Source organism: Phaseolus vulgaris, chromosome 4 (assembly GCF_000499845.2).
Source record: "Phaseolus vulgaris cultivar G19833 chromosome 4, P. vulgaris v2.0, whole genome shotgun sequence".
Lineage (NCBI taxonomy): Eukaryota > Viridiplantae > Streptophyta > Magnoliopsida > Fabales > Fabaceae > Phaseolus > Phaseolus vulgaris.
In genome coordinates, this window is record NC_023756.2 from 9,638,912 (window position 1) to 9,658,950 (window position 20,039).

At 33.6% G+C, this 20,039-nt stretch overlaps 1 protein-coding gene across 1 annotated transcript; it reads right to left on the reverse strand.

Moving 5' to 3' along the window:
- Nucleotides 1-3,122: 3,122 nt before the first annotated feature.
- LOC137837213 (uncharacterized) lies at nt 3,123-19,668 on the reverse strand. The gene is made up of 13 exons (XM_068646141.1): nt 19,184-19,668; nt 18,522-18,787; nt 17,918-18,050; nt 17,713-17,815; nt 15,691-15,814; nt 12,868-12,933; nt 6,374-6,412; nt 6,076-6,156; nt 5,895-5,942; nt 4,716-4,766; nt 4,548-4,616; nt 3,823-4,068; nt 3,123-3,581 (listed from the first exon to the last, which is right to left on the reverse strand). Exons 2-13 carry the CDS (start codon nt 18,675-18,677, stop codon nt 3,333-3,335), a joined length of 1,365 nt encoding a protein of 454 aa, XP_068502242.1. The 5' UTR covers nt 18,678-18,787; nt 19,184-19,668; the 3' UTR covers nt 3,123-3,332.
- Nucleotides 19,669-20,039: the final 371 nt, after the last annotated feature.

The following is a 20,039-nucleotide window of genomic DNA, read 5'->3' on the forward strand; positions in this document are numbered from 1 at the left end:
TCCAAATGATTATATTTCAATTTAAAATTCAAAATATTTAATTTTTCTTGTTTAGTTAAAGTTTTAAAAAATAGCATTCACTTAACTCTTTAAGTGTTTTTCTTAAATTTAAATTTTTGCAAGATTGTTTATGGGAAGAAAGTGAAAATCTCATTTTTCTTACTTGTTGAATTTTTAAATGCGATAAATATATATATTACTTTATTAAATTGTTTAATTCGAGAAATGATAAAAAGCTATGATAAAAATATGACCTAATAATAATTGTAATAATAATGGTACATGAGTAGTCGTTATGATTATTTAAAAAAATTATATGAATAATTAAAATAATTAAAATTCATTGGAATCATAATTTGTCACTTAGGCTTCTAAAAAAATAATAAAATAAAAAATAAAATAAATAAAATTAAATAAAATAAAATAAATAAAATTAAATAAAATAAAATAAATAAAATAAAATAAAATAAATAAAAATAACAGAAAATAACAGAAAAATAAAAATAAAACAAATAAAAATAACAAATAACATAAAAATAACAAATAACATAAAATAACAAATCAAATCAAATCAAATCAAATAACTAAAATAATAAAATAAAAAATAAAAAATAAAATAAAATAAAATAAAATAAAAGGAGTTCAAAATCTTGAAATAAAATTGGAAAATGATTATAACAATAGAAAAAAATATCCTATTGAAAAAATTATTAAAACTCGACGTGTAAACCTTAAATTCAAAAAAATATAAAGAAGAATTTATCAATATAAAATACCTCATTACTAGTAGAAATGATTTCATCATCGGTCATGTCAAACATCTCATTCATATCATCATCAGTTATACTAACGACATCATCGTCTTTTTTTCACTCATCATCACCAGTCAAGCCAAACATCTCATTAATATCATCATCAGTCATAGAAACAACATCATCGTCTTTTTTCCACTCATCGGTTAATCCCAAAATCCTATCGATTTCATCATCAATAGAAATAATGTCACTATTATCATTATTGATTTCACAATCCATGGTAGAAATGAAATCACTGTTTTGGTTAGTCATTATTCTTCTCTCTTTTTCAATCAATAACCACTTAAACTTAATATGATTTTTGTTCTCTGTTATACTCTTTTCTTCTTTGGAATGTGTTTTCTTACGACACTCTTCTTCTATTTATAAGAAATGAAATTGTTGAAATGAAAAGAAGATTTTAAAAATATTTTTTCTTTTACAATTAAACAATTTTATTTAATAAATGTACTGGACAGGAGTGCTCATGTGATCAGGACTTTGGTCCAAGTATTTGGGTATGGTCAGCTCGGTGGAGAATAATTAAAATAGGGAAAATAATAAGTTTAATCATATGGTAATATAATGTTGTTAGTTAAATATATATGTCGATATATTAAGCTGTTAGAATAGAATATATGTGAATATATACAAAGTTGTTGGTTAAATAAATATACGCATAGAGTTGTTATATTGAATAGATGGAGATATTATATGGTGAGCACCCAAGAATAGAATAAAGGTGTACGAGATTCTCTTTTGTTGTTAGCCCGTGAGTAAAGGTGTCCGTAGGACGAATATTTTTCTATTATATATGCTTTCAGTTGAGATTATATTCTCATGAATAAAAGCTGTTAAGGGATAGCTATAAAAGAGGCTTGAGACCCCGATAAAGGTATGTTGTTTCTGAGTATTAGAAACTAGAACTAATTATTATTGTATGCTCTCACTAACTTGATCGCTTGATCGCCAGAGTGTGATGAACTGGTAGAGTCCCCTCTGTCTCACTGGAGTGCACCAAGAGGAGACAGATTAGAAGCATTGCTCATCCAGACAATTCGAAGGTCAACCAGCAAGAACAATGAATAACTTAGTTATTATTGTTTATATTTAAATATGTGAAGCAATTCTGTTATGTAAATATTTTCTATTAGGATCCACTTAAATTTAAGTTGTTGATATTTCTTAGGATTTAGATAGATATTTTATCTTTAAATTTATTAAAAAAAAAATATTTATTTTATCTTAAATTCATTCAAATAGATTATCAAAAACTAAAATACCAATTTTAGTTTATTCCAACCACGTTTAACTTAAAATATACGGGGAAATGAAATGTATTATTATTAATTGTTATAAATGATTAATTAATAATAATTTATAAATATGTAACAATTTATTTATTTAATATAAATCTATAACTCTATAGTAATTAATAACAGTATCCAGTTTTGTAATTTTTTGGTGTGTATATTTTTAATTATTTTGCTTTTTATAATCTAATAAATATTTCATCTATATAATGGAAATGTAGTTACTATAAAAAAATATTTGACAGACTATAGCCTTTTTTTTTAATAATAAATTGATAAATGAAACTTACTAAATTATATCTAACATAATATGTCTATTTTTTTCATGGTATGTTTTAGGTTTAGTTATAGTTATTGTCGATAGAGATGACAATGCGAGACAGGCCTTGCGGGTCGGTCTGCAACCCGCTACTAAAAAGCGCAAGGTAAACTTATTAATCTAGTCCACTAAACCGCTTAGGCCCACCTCGCATAATTAGCAATCCACATGGACCAACAACGGAACGGTTTCGCCCGCTAGCGCGCATAAATAAAAAAAAATTATTTTATTTTCCCTTAAAACAAGAATCATACCTCCACTCACTAATTAATGTAGTGTAACATTTATTTTATTATATTTAAAAAATTGAGTTTAATGCAATAAAAAAAGGAACATTTTGTTTTAATCATCTAAGGGTTAATATTAAGAGTGATAGTGAATTTAATTTTAAGTAAACTTATATTTAAAATTTATTAATAAAAATAAATATAAAAAAGAGATTTCAATAAGATACTTGTTAAAAAAATAGTCATTTTCATTAAAATATTTTATAACAAAACTTTGATAAGATATTCTAATACATTTACATACACATATAGGAAAAATAATCAAGCCTTCTAACAAGACTCATACTTGAATTCAGATGTTAGTTATCATGTGAATTTATTTTGGAAGTGTTATTTTGGTTCTTTGGAAGCTTTATTTTATTTCTTTTCTACATAAAAAAAATGAAAAATTCATGGCATGAGCCAAGGCTGAGGAAACTCGAAGATATATATCAATACAAAATGCATCTAGCTTCACTGCCCCCAGTGAAAAATATTGTACCTAGAAAAAGAAGAGAAAAACTTACAGGCCTAAATCATGTTTACAAGTGTCCTTTGCAACATTCTACCTTCCCAGTGGTTATCAATTAAATTCTAACCAACAGGAAAGGTACCATTTTAGCACCAGATTACACACAAATTAGTTACATGTTGAAGGTCGTGGTTTTGGAGGCATATAATAAGAATTACCACAATCAATTGGAGTTTGCATAAGTGGATTCCACCGGTCGAATATTATCCGGCCACCTCTACCCATTCGGCCGCGCAATCTGTACGACGCAGGTGACACCCCATTTGTTGCAATAGAATCTGGTGGCATAATGCCTGCCATGGCCAACTTCTCTGGAAGCAGAGGCTTGGTGAACAATAAAACTGGCTCAAGTGGATCCTGCATAATCCCATGCCACACAACAACTCATCAACAACCATGCTCAACTACGAGGGTTGGTGTATAGAATGTTGAGTTGTGCGAATAACAACTCTTTGCCATGCAATCACACATGGGTGGTCAAAATTGAATTAACTACATAAATCATTTAGGATTATACCATCAAGAATTGCTCTTCTTGTGCACTCACATGATACAGTTCTTTCTAGATAGATAGGTAGATAGATAAAAAATTAAATACCAGTTTATGAGGCCACCCATGCGGGACATATCTTCTCCTAAACTCTTGCTTTGTGCTGGCTGCAGGAACCATGGGCAGGTTGGTGTCATGGGAAGGCAAACTCTGTACTGCAGACCGTGTTCGAGGAAAGCGGTTTGTCATGACATCATCCGAATCAAAATATTCCTCTTCACTTGAAACAAACTTGGAAGAGAAGGCAGTAAAGCCAGAGAATGCCAAGTTGTCTTCCAAAAATTCGGTTTCATGCTGAAATAGAGAATTACACATTGGTTCATAGGTTCAAAAAATATGCTCGCAACGGATACAAGCCAAAAGAATAATTCTAAACTCCACAGCGCTAATAAATTATAAAATTGATCCAGCAAGGTGCATCAAATAGCATAGTTATATACAAATTCTTACTCCTTTTTTTTCTTTTTTGAGCCTTCTTATTCTTAGTCAACCACTAAGAACTAGAGCATGGAGATTGCTTATTACAACTCTGATTAGCAGATAATATACTTAGTGCAGATGGCCAAAACCAACAAATAAGAGTAAATAAATTCTCATTGTTTTCACTGTGTGAGGTCTCAAAATATATACGAGAAGGTTTGTATTCTAACTCAACGAACCAAAGACAAAAGCAATCCAGTCAAGATTCAACCAAACACGGGAATTAACACTAAGGATCGGCTCTAAACAGCCAGTAGATTCAACATAATAAACATACAAAAGAATATCCATACCTTGTACTTCATTTGCATCCTTTGCAACGTAACTTCACTCTCCATTACTTCTCTTTTTTTCTCCTCCCTCTGGTCATCATTGTATATCAACACAATAAGTATTAAGTATGAAGACAAAAAAGGATATAAATACGGTACAACACCCATGAAATAACTTGAAAGTCACACCTTGATCAAAGCTTCCAACAAGCTCTTAGCTTGGTCAAGGTTGCGCCTGACCTGTTCGTGATGAAAGCTTCAAATAAGTTTTCTAGTACTATATATTGCATCAGAAACACTCTAGTTGGGAAGAAAGAAATCTATCTCTTTAGCCATTGATTTCTTCAGAAAGACAATATGAATTATTAACATTTTTTACATCAACATTCCTAAAACATAATGAAATGAATTAAAATCATTCTTTTTTAGTATAACTGACAATTATATCAATAATAGCAGCAATACCATCTATTGTACAAACAACAGTATAAACAACAGATCAAAGTAAGAAAGTATTAGAAAGTGGGTCTTAGGCTTAAATCCACTTTACAAAATTGACTTGCAAGATTAATTTTGTACCCACTTTTATATTATAATATAGTCATATCTCTAGTTAATTTTAGATGTCCAATATACCCCCTTCACACCGAGAACTAGACGTCTTAAGTGTGGGAATAGGTATTTATGAGTGGTTTGATTGCAGATGACACGATATGCTCTATACACCTTACTAGAATAGGCTCCAATGCTATATTAGAAATAACTCAATCTTATAAAACCAACTTGCAAGTTGAGGTTTGTATCTTTAGATATTATAAATTGGTCAACGATGAGCAATTTCCAACAGAAACCATAAGCTAAAACTTGTGTTTCCATTTCCAAATTGTTTCTTTTTCAAGTGAATTTGCAATTACTTCAACACCAGATTATTCAATTTCATTAATCTAGCTGTAACTTGTCTTATCCACCAAATGGATTTCATTAAAGCATGTCAGCGAAAGAAAATTCATGACAAATGACACTTCAGTTAGATGAGAACTTTTGTTTACCAAATACTATGTTGCCTTTCAAAAAATATACAGCAAACAAGCCACGCACTAAATTATTGGATATATCACTTGAATTATTCCTTTTCTTAGGTCAAATCATGACCACATGGAACAAGGGTCATACGTCTTTCAAGAAACTCAACATTCTCTGAAACAATAATTAGGGAAAAGAAACCTCTACAAATCCTTTAAAAAACTTTTAATCCCTTTCTTTTAAGTAATAATTCATAGTGTAAGGGAAAACCACAAGTTCATAAAATCATTATCGCACACTTAACCAACAGTTGCCTAAGAATCATAATCAATTAGAAGAGCTGACCTGGCGAAGCTTTTCAAATGACTGCACATTGTTCTCCCTCCTTTGCATCTGAAGAGAACAATGTAAGGGCTTAAGTCAACCAAAAACCATTCCAAGTCTTAAATAAACTCATGCCTTTGAGGAAAAAGCATTTACCCAACACTGAGGTACAATGAAAACATGAGCCAAGTTTTCCACCTACCCTTCTTGTGTGAAGTCTGTGGGCCTTCTCCCTTGGCCGAAAGACATTATACGGGTTGGTGTCGTTAACCGGAGGAGGTGGCTGTATGCAAAAATACAGTTCATCTTGTCAAAATTCTTCACAATATAGGCTTGCCCAGCATACTACTTTAGGCAAACAAGCATAGATATAGGCCCCCTCCCCTCCCCCATGAGCAAAACAAATAAAAACAAAAAATATTGAGTACTATGTTAGCAGCAAACTACAGAGTAAGATAACAGGAAAATAATATATTAGTTATAATGTTCTAAAGTCTAACCTGCAAACGTCGCAAAACAGGCTTTTGCCATCGTTCTCGCTGCCCCCAAAAACACGCAAACAAGGGAAAAGATATTTGTCAGATACTAACTAATAAAAGGAAATAAAAAATTACCAACCATAATTTTAATAGCATGAATACGCAATGCCATAATATACTTTGTAGCACAACTTAGGCACTTTGGATCTATCACATAAAGTGACATAGGAACAGACATAAATCAAATGTTTCAAGCTAGGTGGATGAAATGGAGACATTTTCAAGTGTTATTTTTCTTTTTAAATGGTGCAATTCAAACACAGGAAAACTTTCTGGAAAACAATAAGATCCAATGCATCATGGTACAAAATATTTAGTAAAGAGCAAACAGGTATGTGCTTAGCGTTATTGATATAAAAATGTTGTGGTGGATAAGTGGAGTTAACTTGTCAAATGGAAGTGTGATGCCACCATGGCAGAATAGCACGACAGTTTAGATTCCTTCTACTATTTTACATGGATTACACAGCATTTTACAGTGTCATCCACCATTTTCTACGATTGTCATTGCCACATGGCAAACATTGGTCACTTTTTAAAAAATATTATAAAGACCAACTAGGGCAGCTTTTACAACCTTTTCTGTTATCATTTTGTTATGATCAACTCTGACAATCTTGTCTCACCACTACCAGGAGACAACCACCAAGGTGTCTTCGTCAGTTATTCCCTTTCTTTTGTTTTTCCTGTCCTCATTTTTATTTTCTTCCTTCCATATCACAACCTCATGTCTATTTATTCGGATGTTTTTTCTTCTTCCATTCAACTCCCGTGACCACAAGTGTCATTAGTTTTTGTTATTTAATTTTAGTAGACTTTAATTCATCCACCATGTTTACACTATTTATCTGCAACGTCATCCATATCATGTGGCAGGCTTCAGATTTCCATTATTGTCAACCATCCCCAGCTGAATGTTGGCGAAAATAAAAGACAGGACAGGGAATGAATGCATTTGATAAAAAGTAGAGCCAGCATCTATTGGGCAAATGATGGTACAATCTAGCTTGAGATCATTGGGACATATGAGGGTAAAACTAATAAAAACCCTATTAAAACAGTCTATGCTTAATTAAAGGTAGAGAAAGACAATGTAAAACTCAGAGAAGTCACTAAAAAGGACAAATATCTAAATAGCATTTGTTATGGCCAAAAACAACCAAGGTTATAAGACTCGAGAGTCTACATAGACTTGTGAGAAGTCTGTAAACTCAACTCGTAAACCCAACTCGTAAGAGTCTACTTCGTATAAAATTTCAATAAAAAAAATATTCATAATACCAATTTTACAATATTGAAATAAAGAAGTTTATATACCAACAAGTCCATTAAGACTTTAACTTCTTATGGTACTAAAACATAAGGTTCATAATCATATCTAGTCCCAGCAAGATGACGTTTGAATCTGAAAAGGTCTCCATTAAATGTCTTTGAAGAGTAATTACATCTCACTTTTTTTCCATTATGCAAAACATCTCTTCCGTGTTTCCATCCAACATTTGTTCTATTTCCCACAACATTTTATTTCTAGGTGGACGTGATGAAGATGTACCAACACTGCTAAAATTTGAACCAGTTCCCAACATCACTAAACTTTACCTGCTAGACACAATCAATAAAAAAGTAATTATATTAACTTTGTTTCCAGCCACACTAAACAAATCCCCCCAAATCACTTTATTCCCGAAACCTCCATGCTTTTTAATTTATGCATGAAATCTCCATCCCGAAACCACACATGCCACTACCATTTCTTATTCTCCATTCACCATTCACCCCAAACAAAATCACGAACCCAAACCCAACCTCAAATTCCCATTCACCCTAACCCCAAACAAAATTGTGAAACCTAGCTATGACACAGAACCAGAGTATCTAACTGAAAACGAAGGTAGAACGAGACAACGGTGCTAGGCGAGGCGACGAGACGCGAAATGACGGTAGGGCAATTGTTACACGACGCAAGACGATAGTGAGAGACGACAAGGTGACGGTGAGCAACGGCGAGGTGAGAAGGAAAACCTCAAATGAAACACGAACCAGGACAAGTACAAAGCAATAAAAGTCTAAAATCGTTCACTCAGCTTGAGAATCGCGGGTTTAATTGATTCTACCAAGTCTATCTCGAGTTTGCTGAAAAACGAGTTTGTTCACATGTTGACTCGTGACCCAAGAGTAGACTCTTAAACTCGGACGAGTTAACTTGCAAGTTTGATAACAATGAGAACACAATGGCTCGATTCACTCGCATCAAGTACGGGATAAAATTCAAGAGTCCTTTTTCACATGTCAAAGGCGCATGCTCGTCAACTTCACATTGTTCTTCGAGCCACCTCTCTAGGCAGGAAAATTATGTGCAAGTTCTTGTCACATATCAAGAGTGTTGTTGATGAGCTCCCTCCATGAAGAACATATTGATGTGATTTTGGAAGTATTACCTAAAGATAATGCACCATTAGTTTTAGTTATTGATAGCATATTCAAGAATACTCCAACTCTTGAACTTGAGGCTCTTGTGCATTGTGCATGAATCTTAGGCCAATAGGTTTCAAAAACAATCATAATCTTAATGGTGGATAATGTTTGTGGTAGTGATAGCCATGTACAGAGATTGAGGTGGCAACAATGGTGGTTGTCATGGCGATGGTTCTGGCATAGACCATGAAGGATGTTTTATGAACTTCCAACTTCAAATTTGATTGAAGTATGGTCACACTGCCAATATTTGCTTTTGTAAAGCTAATGCAAATTATCAACCTAGTGAATCTCTTGTCTCTATAATCCTACAACATTGCAACCTACCTAATTCAACACATCCCTGTCCAACACCAAGACTTTTAAAAACTTGGGTCAATCACAACTTGGAGATTCCAAATCAAGAGACTAATACCATCTCACTCAGCTACTCCTAGTGTTATGCTTGCTACTGCTTCTTCACAAGTTGTTGCTAACTCTACATGGATCCATGACTAAGATGCATTTTTTAATGTTACTGGTGAGCCTGATAATGTACATCAATTGACTCAACTTGAGCCTGAACCAAATTTTCAATAAAACACCATAATATAAATTTCTAAGGACCTCTAGTTGTGCTTGTTTCTGTTTGAGATCCTATACCACTCAATCTTGATTTTCACAAGATTGTTTTCTTGGGATATTTCCTGGGAAACTCAACATCTCAGAAGGGCTATAATTGTCTCTCTGCTCCAAGCAGAATTTACATTCTAAGGATGTGATCTTTATTGAAAAAGTTTCCTTACTCTGAAATTTTCAAGAAAAGGCCCACTAATGCTATCTCGCTCCCTATACTTCACTTTTAACCTAGACCTGTCTCTCCACCATGTCTTAAATCTTCCTCTCTCTTCTCCAAACCACGCACCTCAAAGTTATGTCTCCACCTTCACAACAGCTTGTCCCTTCCTCTGAAAACAATTATCAAAATATGGGTGTAAATATTGCATATTGTACAAATGGAGTCTAGTGTTGAAATATGAGTGTAAATATTGCACAATTAACGTACAATAAATATAGATTGATTGGATAATAAATATAGATTTGTTTGCAAGAAATCCCTAAAATTAAGAGATTGGGATTAGGAGTTTATTTGGTATATTTGCTCAAAATTTAAAGTCTTCGTGTCTAGAGATTTATTTCCTTTTATTAGGCTTTCGATTTTCCTTTTAAATACTTTAAATACCAACATATTGTTTCTTTTTTAGATTAAGAAAAGTAATTCCATAATTATTGCTTGCGACCTACACATTTTTTCACATGGTATCAGAGCTCAAGGTTTTCCCTAGAGCCCTGATCTCTCTTTTTACCACTTACCACGTTCATTGCCATTTTATCTTCAAGATGCAGCCTTTAATTGCTACAGTTTCATCATAAGAGCCTTTATTACTATTTTCTCTTCTATATAAAATCACCCATCGACAAAGGGAGGATTAAATATGGAGAAGATAAAAAGACAGAAAGACCTATTGGGAACACTTAGGAAACCCTTTTAATTGTACTCTCTTGCTCTCTCTGCCAGTATTTCTTGTACGAGTGTCTCATTTAATGTTAACTCTAGGATTGTGGATTTGGGAGCTACGGATCATGACATACTTGCCTTAACTCTTTCATTCTTATACCCAAGTTTGTCAAACTCGAGAGTCTACGTAGACTCGTAAGAGTTTACTTCATATGAAAAAAAAATATTTAAAAAAAAAAAGAGCACTCCAAATAAAAAAAAGCACTCCAACTTAAAAAACACTAAAAAAACATAGCACTCCAGCTAAAAAACAAAGCACTCCAAATAAAAAATCTGCACCAAGGTTCCCCCAATTTAATGCACCCCAATTAAATAAAAACGCCCAATTTAATGCAGCCCAATTAAAAAAAAAACAAACCAACCCTAATTCCCCACGTATTAAGCATAAACCTGTAATGCACCACTCAAAAGACAGCACCATCAACAACCAAAACAGAGTAACTGCAGCACCACCCACCTCTAACTTATATGAGATCACCACCGCAGAACACTACTCTAATGAACGCACCGCAACCCGTGACCACCCGCACGAACGCCACCACTGCGCGACCTCCACACGACCACCAACATCACCACCGCACGATCAGAGAAGACGCAACAACCATGAAAACGAATGTGAACCCTAAACGACCCTTCAGAACGACACTGTATTGGATTAAAACAAATACCCATCAGGACTCGCCAACTTGGAGCAGACTCGCGAGTTTAACCGAGTTCATCGAGTTTACTCTGAGTCTGCTAAGTTTACTCAAAACCGAGTTTACTACCGAGTTAACTCGGTTAGGGTGGGTGGAAATGTTAACTCGAATGAGTAAGCGAGTTCACTCACGAGTTTGACAACCATGCTTATACCCCATCTCCAAGCAATGGGAAAATCATTGTTGCCAATGGTTCTTTGGCTACAGTGGTAGGATATGGAGATATTTATTTATCTTCAAAACTTATTCTTAAAAATGTTCTACGTGTCCCAAAACTTCAACAAGTCTTACTCCATAAAAAAACACATCACCTCTATTGTTTTGCAATGTTTTCCCCATCTTTGTGTGTTTTCCAGAAGCAAGACTCGGGGAGGAGGATTGGACTTGCTAAGGAAAGAAATGGACTTTACTACCTAGAACCATCCCAAGAATCCAAAGTTGATCAACCCATGTCTCTACTAAACATATCAAATAAAGAAACTCTTTGGTTATACCACTATCACCTAGGACATCCATCATTTTTTGTTTTAAAAATTATGTTTCCACATTTATTTGAAAATCTACATACCTCAAACTTGCATTGTGAGGCTTCTAAATTAGTTAAACACACTCGTGTATCTTTTCCCATTAGCAATAATAAAAGCTCACAACCTTTCCAATTAATCCAGTGATATATGGGGACCATCTATTATACCTAATATCTCTAGGGAGCGTTAGTTTGTAAGATTTATGTACTTTTTCTTCCAGAAAAAGTTTAATCGAATCAAGATCTGATTTACCACATTCCAGGTCTGGATCCAATGGTCAGATGTGCTGACCAAGCTTCTCTCTCCAGCCAAAAGGCAAACTCAATGTGAAAGGGTTTTATGAAGAATCTTCACCTTGAGTTTAAGGGGGAGCGGATTACAGCATAAATATACATTTTTCATTGTTTTAAAATAGAATAATCTTAGTTGCCAACTCTAAAGTTTGTTAGTCTGTTATCAACCCTTGTACAGCTGAACCAATGAGGGCAGCCACTATAAATGCTCCCTGTGTATTCTGTTTGGTTGAATGAAATGAAAAACTCCATTCTCAGATAAATTCTCTCTAAAATGCTTAAAGAATTAGACATAGCAAAAAATTTGTACTCACGGGTATTGTTCAAACCCATCCCAATATTAATAAAGAATGCCGAAATTGACCGGACAGGAGTATGGGTATGGGTAGTCCCGATCTTTCAAATCAGAACAAGGATGAGGATGAGTATGTACATATGTGTTCAGTCCTCATCCTCACCCATGCTAGTTTTAAATTACTAAAACATTTTTAGTTTATTTGGTACTTTATTTTGAAATTTATGCAATTATAATTTCTTTATTCTTATTTGGCATTGAAGAGAAGAAAATGTGACAATTGACATTGAGTTCTTAAAATTATTTTTCTTAGACGTGTGTACAAGTATATGACAAGAATGGAGATGGGACACAAATTTCATACCCATCGACTATTGGGGACAGGGATGGGTATGAGATTTTACTTCAGGGACAAGGATGGGTATAGCCAAACCCACACCTACTCTGCCTTGTTTATCATCCCTACAAAATATGTATGAAGACCTGGTATGGTACACCTTCCATATTCCTAATGAAGGTCATTATTGAAAGTCATTCACAAAGTTATATATAGATAAAAAAAGAGGCATGCCCCTCATAAATGATGATAACATGATGTTGATTCCATACCTTCTCTTTCCAATAATCATATACAGACTGGATAAGTGAATATTTGAAGCCCTGCGCTTGTAAGGCCTAACAAATAAAGGAGACAACTTTTGATAAGCCCAAAAAGAATCATATACATGATACAAGCAAAGTAATATAATATTTGCATTGCAGAACAATGAAACCAAAAGCATTCTGAAATTTGAAAGATCGTCCTACATACCATGAACAATAAATTAATAGATAATAACCTAGATATGGAAATCTTTGAAGAAAACCAATAATTCATCAGCATCAGGTTAAAAAAGACTACTAAATCATATTGAGGTTTTCATCTAACATGAAAACTGTACAAATACATCCAAAAATAATATTAAACTTAAAAATTACACCTTCATCATTCACATAAAATGTTCAGTTTTCGCACTCAGATCCTTGAAAGAAAAACACTTGAATAACAGGAAATATCCATGATTTGTCTTTACAAGAGTATTGAGATTGAGTTTGAAAATCGGTGCATAAACATCTAGCCAGAACAATGTAATCAGTCCGCTTTCATTACAGACAGGTTAAAAAATGTTACGATAAGCCCAACTGGTCCTACACATAACAGCTAAAAAGAGTTGGTTTTTGACAGCAGATCAAATCCCCTACAACAAAGTATCAAACCATTACCACTTCCATTCTCCTTAATTAAATGAACTGCAGAAAAAAGTGACAGGTTTAGCCTCTTAAAATTTGGGCTTAAGGCCTAACTCAATCCCATAAAACTAATTTATAAGGTGAGAACTGCCCAGGCTCTACATGTACTGCTTAGACAATGAGACTAAACATAACCCAACACACCCAGCACAATGAAGGCAGACCAAGGCTTGGGCCTATAGTGCGGGCAAAGCAAGTGGTCCAATAATGCATAGGACAGAGTCTAATATTAAAATTTGACTTCAGCTCTAATTCAACTTTACAAAACTGACTTGTGAGGTAAAGATTGACGCCTTACAGTATTACTTCAGCCATATCTTTAGAGTATGTGGGACTACAAACACCCCTCACCAGCACAATGAAGGTGCTGGAGCCAGCAATAAAAGACAGACCAATGACATGCAAGTAAGGCAAGATGGGGGTGGTTAAAAATAAAAACAACTTTTCAACATAGCCCTTAACACTTCAAGCTAATTCAGTTTTCCATGCAAAATATAAAAACCACTCTAGGAAAAAGTAGCTGAAACAAAGAAAAATATGCAACAAAGCAGTCCAGTCTCTTTTCATATCAGTGGAAAAAATCAATCAAAACAAACATGAGAGTCTATGAAAAATGTTAGAGCAAAGATATACTAAAAAATTTGAGAACTGTATAAACTATAAGCTGCACGCAGTCTATATCTCCTAACCCATTTCTGCACTAGGGCTACACATAGCACACAGATTAAGCGTAAATGCTATATAAGGTTCTGAATTTCCATCAATATAATTGTATTACTGGAAATTTGCTGTAACTTGCTCAAGGCATGTGTGAAGGACTATGGATGAAAATAATACTTAATGACCTTAAAATAAAGGTTGACATCCCTATGCAATTGTACTATGATAACAAGTCAACCATGAGCATTGCCCATAATCTAATCCAACATGATAGGACCAAACATATTGAAATTGACAGGAACTTCATCAAAGATAATCTTGACAGGGACCTAATAGTTACAACTCATGTCCCTAGAGTATTTCAGATAGGAGACATTTTCACTAAAGGACTTCCTCAAAGCAAATTTCAGGATCTTCAAGATCTTGTATGCAATTTGGGAATGATTGATATTCATTTACCAACATGAGGCGGGGTGTTGTAAATAGCAAAGTATTAGGATTAAAAATATTCTCAATATCTCCACAGTAATTAGGAAAAAATATCTTCACAATCTCCATATTCATTTCAACATCTTTTTATTTCCTTTTTTAAAGGTTTTGATTATAAAAATAGAGATGATAAGAATGTAATTGGTGTGTTATCAATAAAATATTTTTTTATTTTCTTACATAGTTCAAGTACATTCTTGCTCTTCTTGATTCTGGATCCGCATCAATGATCAATCCCAAATTGGATGAAAATATGCAATAAAAATTTCTTACTTTATTTTGGTTAATCTGTCTATATTACAACCAGTATCATAGATCAAAATCTCTAACAAAGTATGCGATGCACCAATGAAGCATGATTTTGTTCCAGATCTTAGCATTTAGGTTTTAGCATAAAGTATAAGACTTCCATCACATTCAATACATTTAGGCTTTTCAAATATAAAGGACTTTCTCCTTAGAAAATATAGTCAATCAATTCCTACCATTAGTTCACACTAATATTAATGGTCTGAATTTCTCAAAAAATGGTCCATGAAGGTTGGGATTTTTATATTACTGGAGTGTGCTGCTAACTGGTTTTCGAAATAATCAAATTTCGGTCATGATGCATAACCCTTTTTCTTGTTCTTGTAAACTTTATTTCTCAGAGGGTTAATGATAAGTCCACCAAGTGAGGTTCTCGACATCCAAACAAAGAAAATACAAAAGGAGTTCAACAAATTTCGTTCACTCTATTATAGAAGGATTCCAAACAACCTGCAGGTCATTTCTGTAGAATTCTACATGTAGGACCATTAATATAAAAATACATACTTCCTAGCTAGAACATTAATGACTAATCATTCAAGAACCATAGGGACAACTGCTTGTTCTTAGTAAATAAAGTACAAAAGAATTAAGTTCAGTAATAACTAGACCACCCAACACAAAAAAAAAAAACTTATTCAAGATGGATTATGAACAGGTGAAGACACAATAAATTTTTTTGACCTCAATAGCAGTATCAAGCCGTAGTTGCACAGGAATTGGTGAACCAAGAGTAGGTGTTATAAGTCCAGCTCTTTCTCGAGCTTTATGATCCAATACCTCCAACTTGAAAAGAAGACTCTCAAACCTATCCACCAAATAAATTAAATGAAAACTGAAAGAACCAAAAACACAATGGAATAAGAATTAAGCAAACCAAACAGAGGAATAAAAATACTTGTTGGGCTGCAACACAAGACTTTCAAGTTGGTGAAGTGTTAGGTTAAACTCAAAATTAAACAGAAACACATTTAAACACTAACAAAATCATTATGTTGAACATCTTAACCGTAATCAACTAGTTTACATGAGTAGAATTTGGATTGTCTTGCTTTTGCCTCTTTTTAACATAATGCTATTTTGTTTCAAATTTCTAAGGGCGCACTCAGATAAACAACTTAATTAAAGACTTGTTGAATAAGTACTTATATATAAGTTGTTTCTATAATCAAAGAAAAGATAGGGTTAAACTGTTTTCATATAAGTATTAAGTTATAAGTTGTTTTCATAAGTTATCTTGAAAAGCCTGTTGAAATAAGCTAAAAACATCTTATGGACATATAATAAGTCATTTCCATAAACTCTAACAAACACTTATACCAGTGCTTATGTCATAAAATAAACCTACATAAGTTGTAAATATGCTCTTTCAAACCCACCCTATATCTACTTATAAGTACAAATACAATAAAAAAAAGCTGATGCATTGCAAAAGAAATGAGAGTTAACAAATTCAGCTAAACCAAGATCAATAGGATGCCCTGATTTTAAGAGGTCTAGAATATATAATGCATTTGATAAAATAATGGAAAAAAGAAAAAAGCAGCAGATATATGTTGGAACACAAAACATTATCTTATCATATCTTAGATAACTTAATTTATCCTCTAGGTTTATCTTCCCCGTATCTTCATTTTCTCTTAGGATTAGTTACCATATTTCTTTATCTTATCATGATTTCTTTCCCTAATAAGAGGACTATGAGTTAGAAGTCTAAGTTTAATGAACATATCAAACACATCAATACATTGTAATATATTTCTTCAACTAATAGAATATTATACAAAATCTCTCTACTCCCTGTTCTAGCCTTCAATACATAAAACTCCATAATATCAATGTAGTACAATCCTCTGTGAACTGTCCCATCACTACTACATTGTTAAGCTCCTTAAAATTTGGAGTTCGTCTTTCTTGCCATATCAACCCTATGTATCTTCTCACTGTTTGCTCCCTATAGCTTTTGGATGGTCATACCACTTTGCCTAGCACTATTTACCTCCTGCTTCATCATTTTGCTCTCTCTTTTTGCTGGTTGGTTACTTTGTCCTCTAAAGAAATAGTTGACATCAACTTACTATTTCTAGTTTTGCTTGGCTCTCCCTACTTTGCCTTTGAACTCATTTGGAGGGTCCTCTTGTTTGGATGTGTGTTGCTATTTGTTGCTGTTTGGTGACTGTTGTTTGTAGATCCTTTCAAGTGTGACTGTAATTGATCTGTTGCATCCTTTTGTTGTTTGATGGATACACTAGTCTTGTTTTTCCGTTGTGTTTTTGCCCCTCTTGTTTGGCTGTTTGGCAGCTGCATTTCCTACACATCACCTGTTTGATAATAGCTCTCACTTTTTAACTTGTTCTCTCCATAACCTCTATGTTAGTGCTTGTTATTTCTACAGCATCTATTTCTCTCTTTTGGTTTGCCCTAGTTTTACTTTTGTTTGTCTACAACAATAGGTACTCTAGTTTGGTTTTCAAATTGTCTTCTACGACATGTGATACTGATTTTGAGGGAGAGAAAGGACGAAGGTATTGCCCATTGCTTTTGTCCAAAAACTTTTATTCTCTCTATTCTATCCTTCACTGTCTAAAACTCTACAGTTGCAACAAACAACTTATAAAGATGAATACCCTTAAACTGAAACCAACCACTAGAACCACAAATAAATAAATTAAAAGAATCAAGCCAGAAATAAGAACAAAAGATTACATTTCAGGTGCCAAAATCCTCCTCTCCTCATTAAAATCATAAAGCCAATCCTCATCTTCGTTATCTAAGTCATACTCAACAAACTCTCCAATCTCAGCCCGAGCTGCAATAAATAAAAGAACTATCAGTACAAGCAATGGAATTTACAAGAGAACCTTCCAAAATTATTTTTAACATAACTAAATGATCTAAGAAGTGGCAGTACCTCCTCTTGCCCGCAAATAGGAAGTTGGTTGAGAGAAAGTGCAAGAATAGTCCCTTTCATATGTATCCACAATAACAAACTGAGGAGTAGGTATTTCCGCAGCCAATTTCTTGCTGGGAGTTGGATGATGTACCTAAGAATAATAAATAGAAATTACTGAAAAAAGCAACAATATTTCAACCACAAACACATTATCAACTGGTTCCTTTCCTACAATCAATTTTTAATAGAGGAGCCACATCCATACTTTGTCCCTAAATATTGACATTTCAACTACCGAGGCTTCTAATCTGCAAAATATTTAGACTAACTTATCGTTATCAGGATAATAATGACTTAATAAATTAAATACGAATAGTGTAGGTTAGCATGGTGAACATCTTTTCTATTTGAACAAGGGGAAGTGCTAGTTAGATATACTGCAACAGTCATTGCCTTGACGCTGAGTACATAGCATGTAGCTGGAAACTACTAGAACACTGATACAAATAATTGATAAACACTCGGATTTAAACAATTCAACAGAGCGGCATACACCAAAAAGTTAACAAACAGAATACTGGAAAACAGGGTACAATGACAAAACACCACGAACAGTCCATACCTCATGTTCAACCTCAGGAGCAGGAACAGCACGTAACAATTGGGAATTCCGGGTAGAAGCAGGTGCCTCATCGTCTTCAAAGTCCTTGATGGACTTGACAATGGGGAGCTTCTTGTGAATGTCAAGTGGTCGAGGCCTGAAAGACAATCTACTCATTTCCACTCATCTACTTATTCCCCCAACATTTCCACTGTGTTTGAGTCTTCCAACGCCACCACGTTTTTCTATCCCAAGGTTTGAAACCACATGTGAGAGTGTCTTAATCCCTGTGAAGCGAAAAACATATCCCAAACACACAATGTGAAAATTCAAATGTTGTATCCCCTACGAACACAACCAAAGTGCACAAATTCAAATGCCTTATCACATATCATCACAACCAATACTCACCGAAAATTCAAAAAATTAAATGCCTTAAGTGTCTCAACCCAACCCATACACAAGGGCACTGCATAGCACAATTTCAAAATCCCCAGAGGAAAAAATTATATTTGGGGGCCCAAAACAGGGAGAGTTGAGGCATTTAAAGAGCAACCATTCACATATATATTGAATCCCTATGCTCACAAAAGTTCCCCAGTTCGAAAATTTCACAGATGCATACCGAAAGTAGAGAAGAAAATGAAATAATTGATTGAAAGGAGTTTGAGAATTGGGAAAACCTAGCAAGGCAGTGATTTGTGGTTCCACCAATTTGGGGAATCTGCGTTAGATTTGTGTGACTGTGTTTGATGCGTAGACAAACCCTAACCCTAAATTGATCGAACTTTTTTTCTCAATTTTTTCTACCTTGTTGTTTCATCTCCTTGCCCTCTTTTTTCCCCGCGTTTCAGATAGCTCCACTACCCTCTTCTTTTTCTCTTTTGAATTTAAATATAACAATTTATTTCATAAGTTTAATAAATAATAAGTTATTAAAGAATATTTAGCTAACATTGCACTTCTCATCCAATCCATGAGTGTTCAATGTTTCAAAAACAAATAAAAGAAGAAAATTAAAAAATATAAATTAGATTACTTTTAATTTTCAGTCTGAAAATATATATATATATATATATATATAGGATTTAGGAGAAAAACATCATAAAATAAAAATATAAAACATTCGTTTCCAACAAACTTGGAATGATAAACGAGAAATGTCTCTTCATCACCAAACCTTAGCAACTTTCTTTCACTCATACATTCACGGAAGCTAACCAATATAGGAGAAGAAGATTTTAGGTTTAACATTTTTTTCCACTGTGATTTTTTTAATTTGGTTTTGCTATTTTAAATGTTTATCTTTTAAAAATATAATCTTTCTTGTCAAATTTAAGTTTGTGTTACATGTGAAAAAAATTTAAAAAATCCAAGAGGGTCATTTTTTGAATAGATTTTTCTCACTCTCGCATTAAAGAGTCAAATGAATCATTATGTGAAGCTTGTGAGCGAGTCTAAGAGGGTGTTTAGAAGATGTCTAAACCATTGGATTTGAAGATATCCTCCAACATAGTATTTTTTCACAATGACTTGAGA

What these genes read in the sequence shown, in the direction of transcription:
- LOC137837213 (XM_068646141.1), bottom strand. Translation starts at nt 18,677, where the DNA reads ATGAGTAGATTGTCTTTCAGGCCTCGACCACTTGACATTCACAAGAAG. An exon ending in ACAGACTTCACACAAGAAGG is followed by an intron (nt 5,943 to 6,075) that starts GTAGGTGGAAAA and finishes TGTTCTCTTCAG; the next exon opens with ATGCAAAGGAGGGAGAACAA. An exon ending in ATGGGTGGCCTCATAAACTG is followed by an intron (nt 3,582 to 3,822) that starts GTATTTAATTTT and finishes GGGATTATGCAG; the next exon opens with GATCCACTTGAGCCAGTTTT.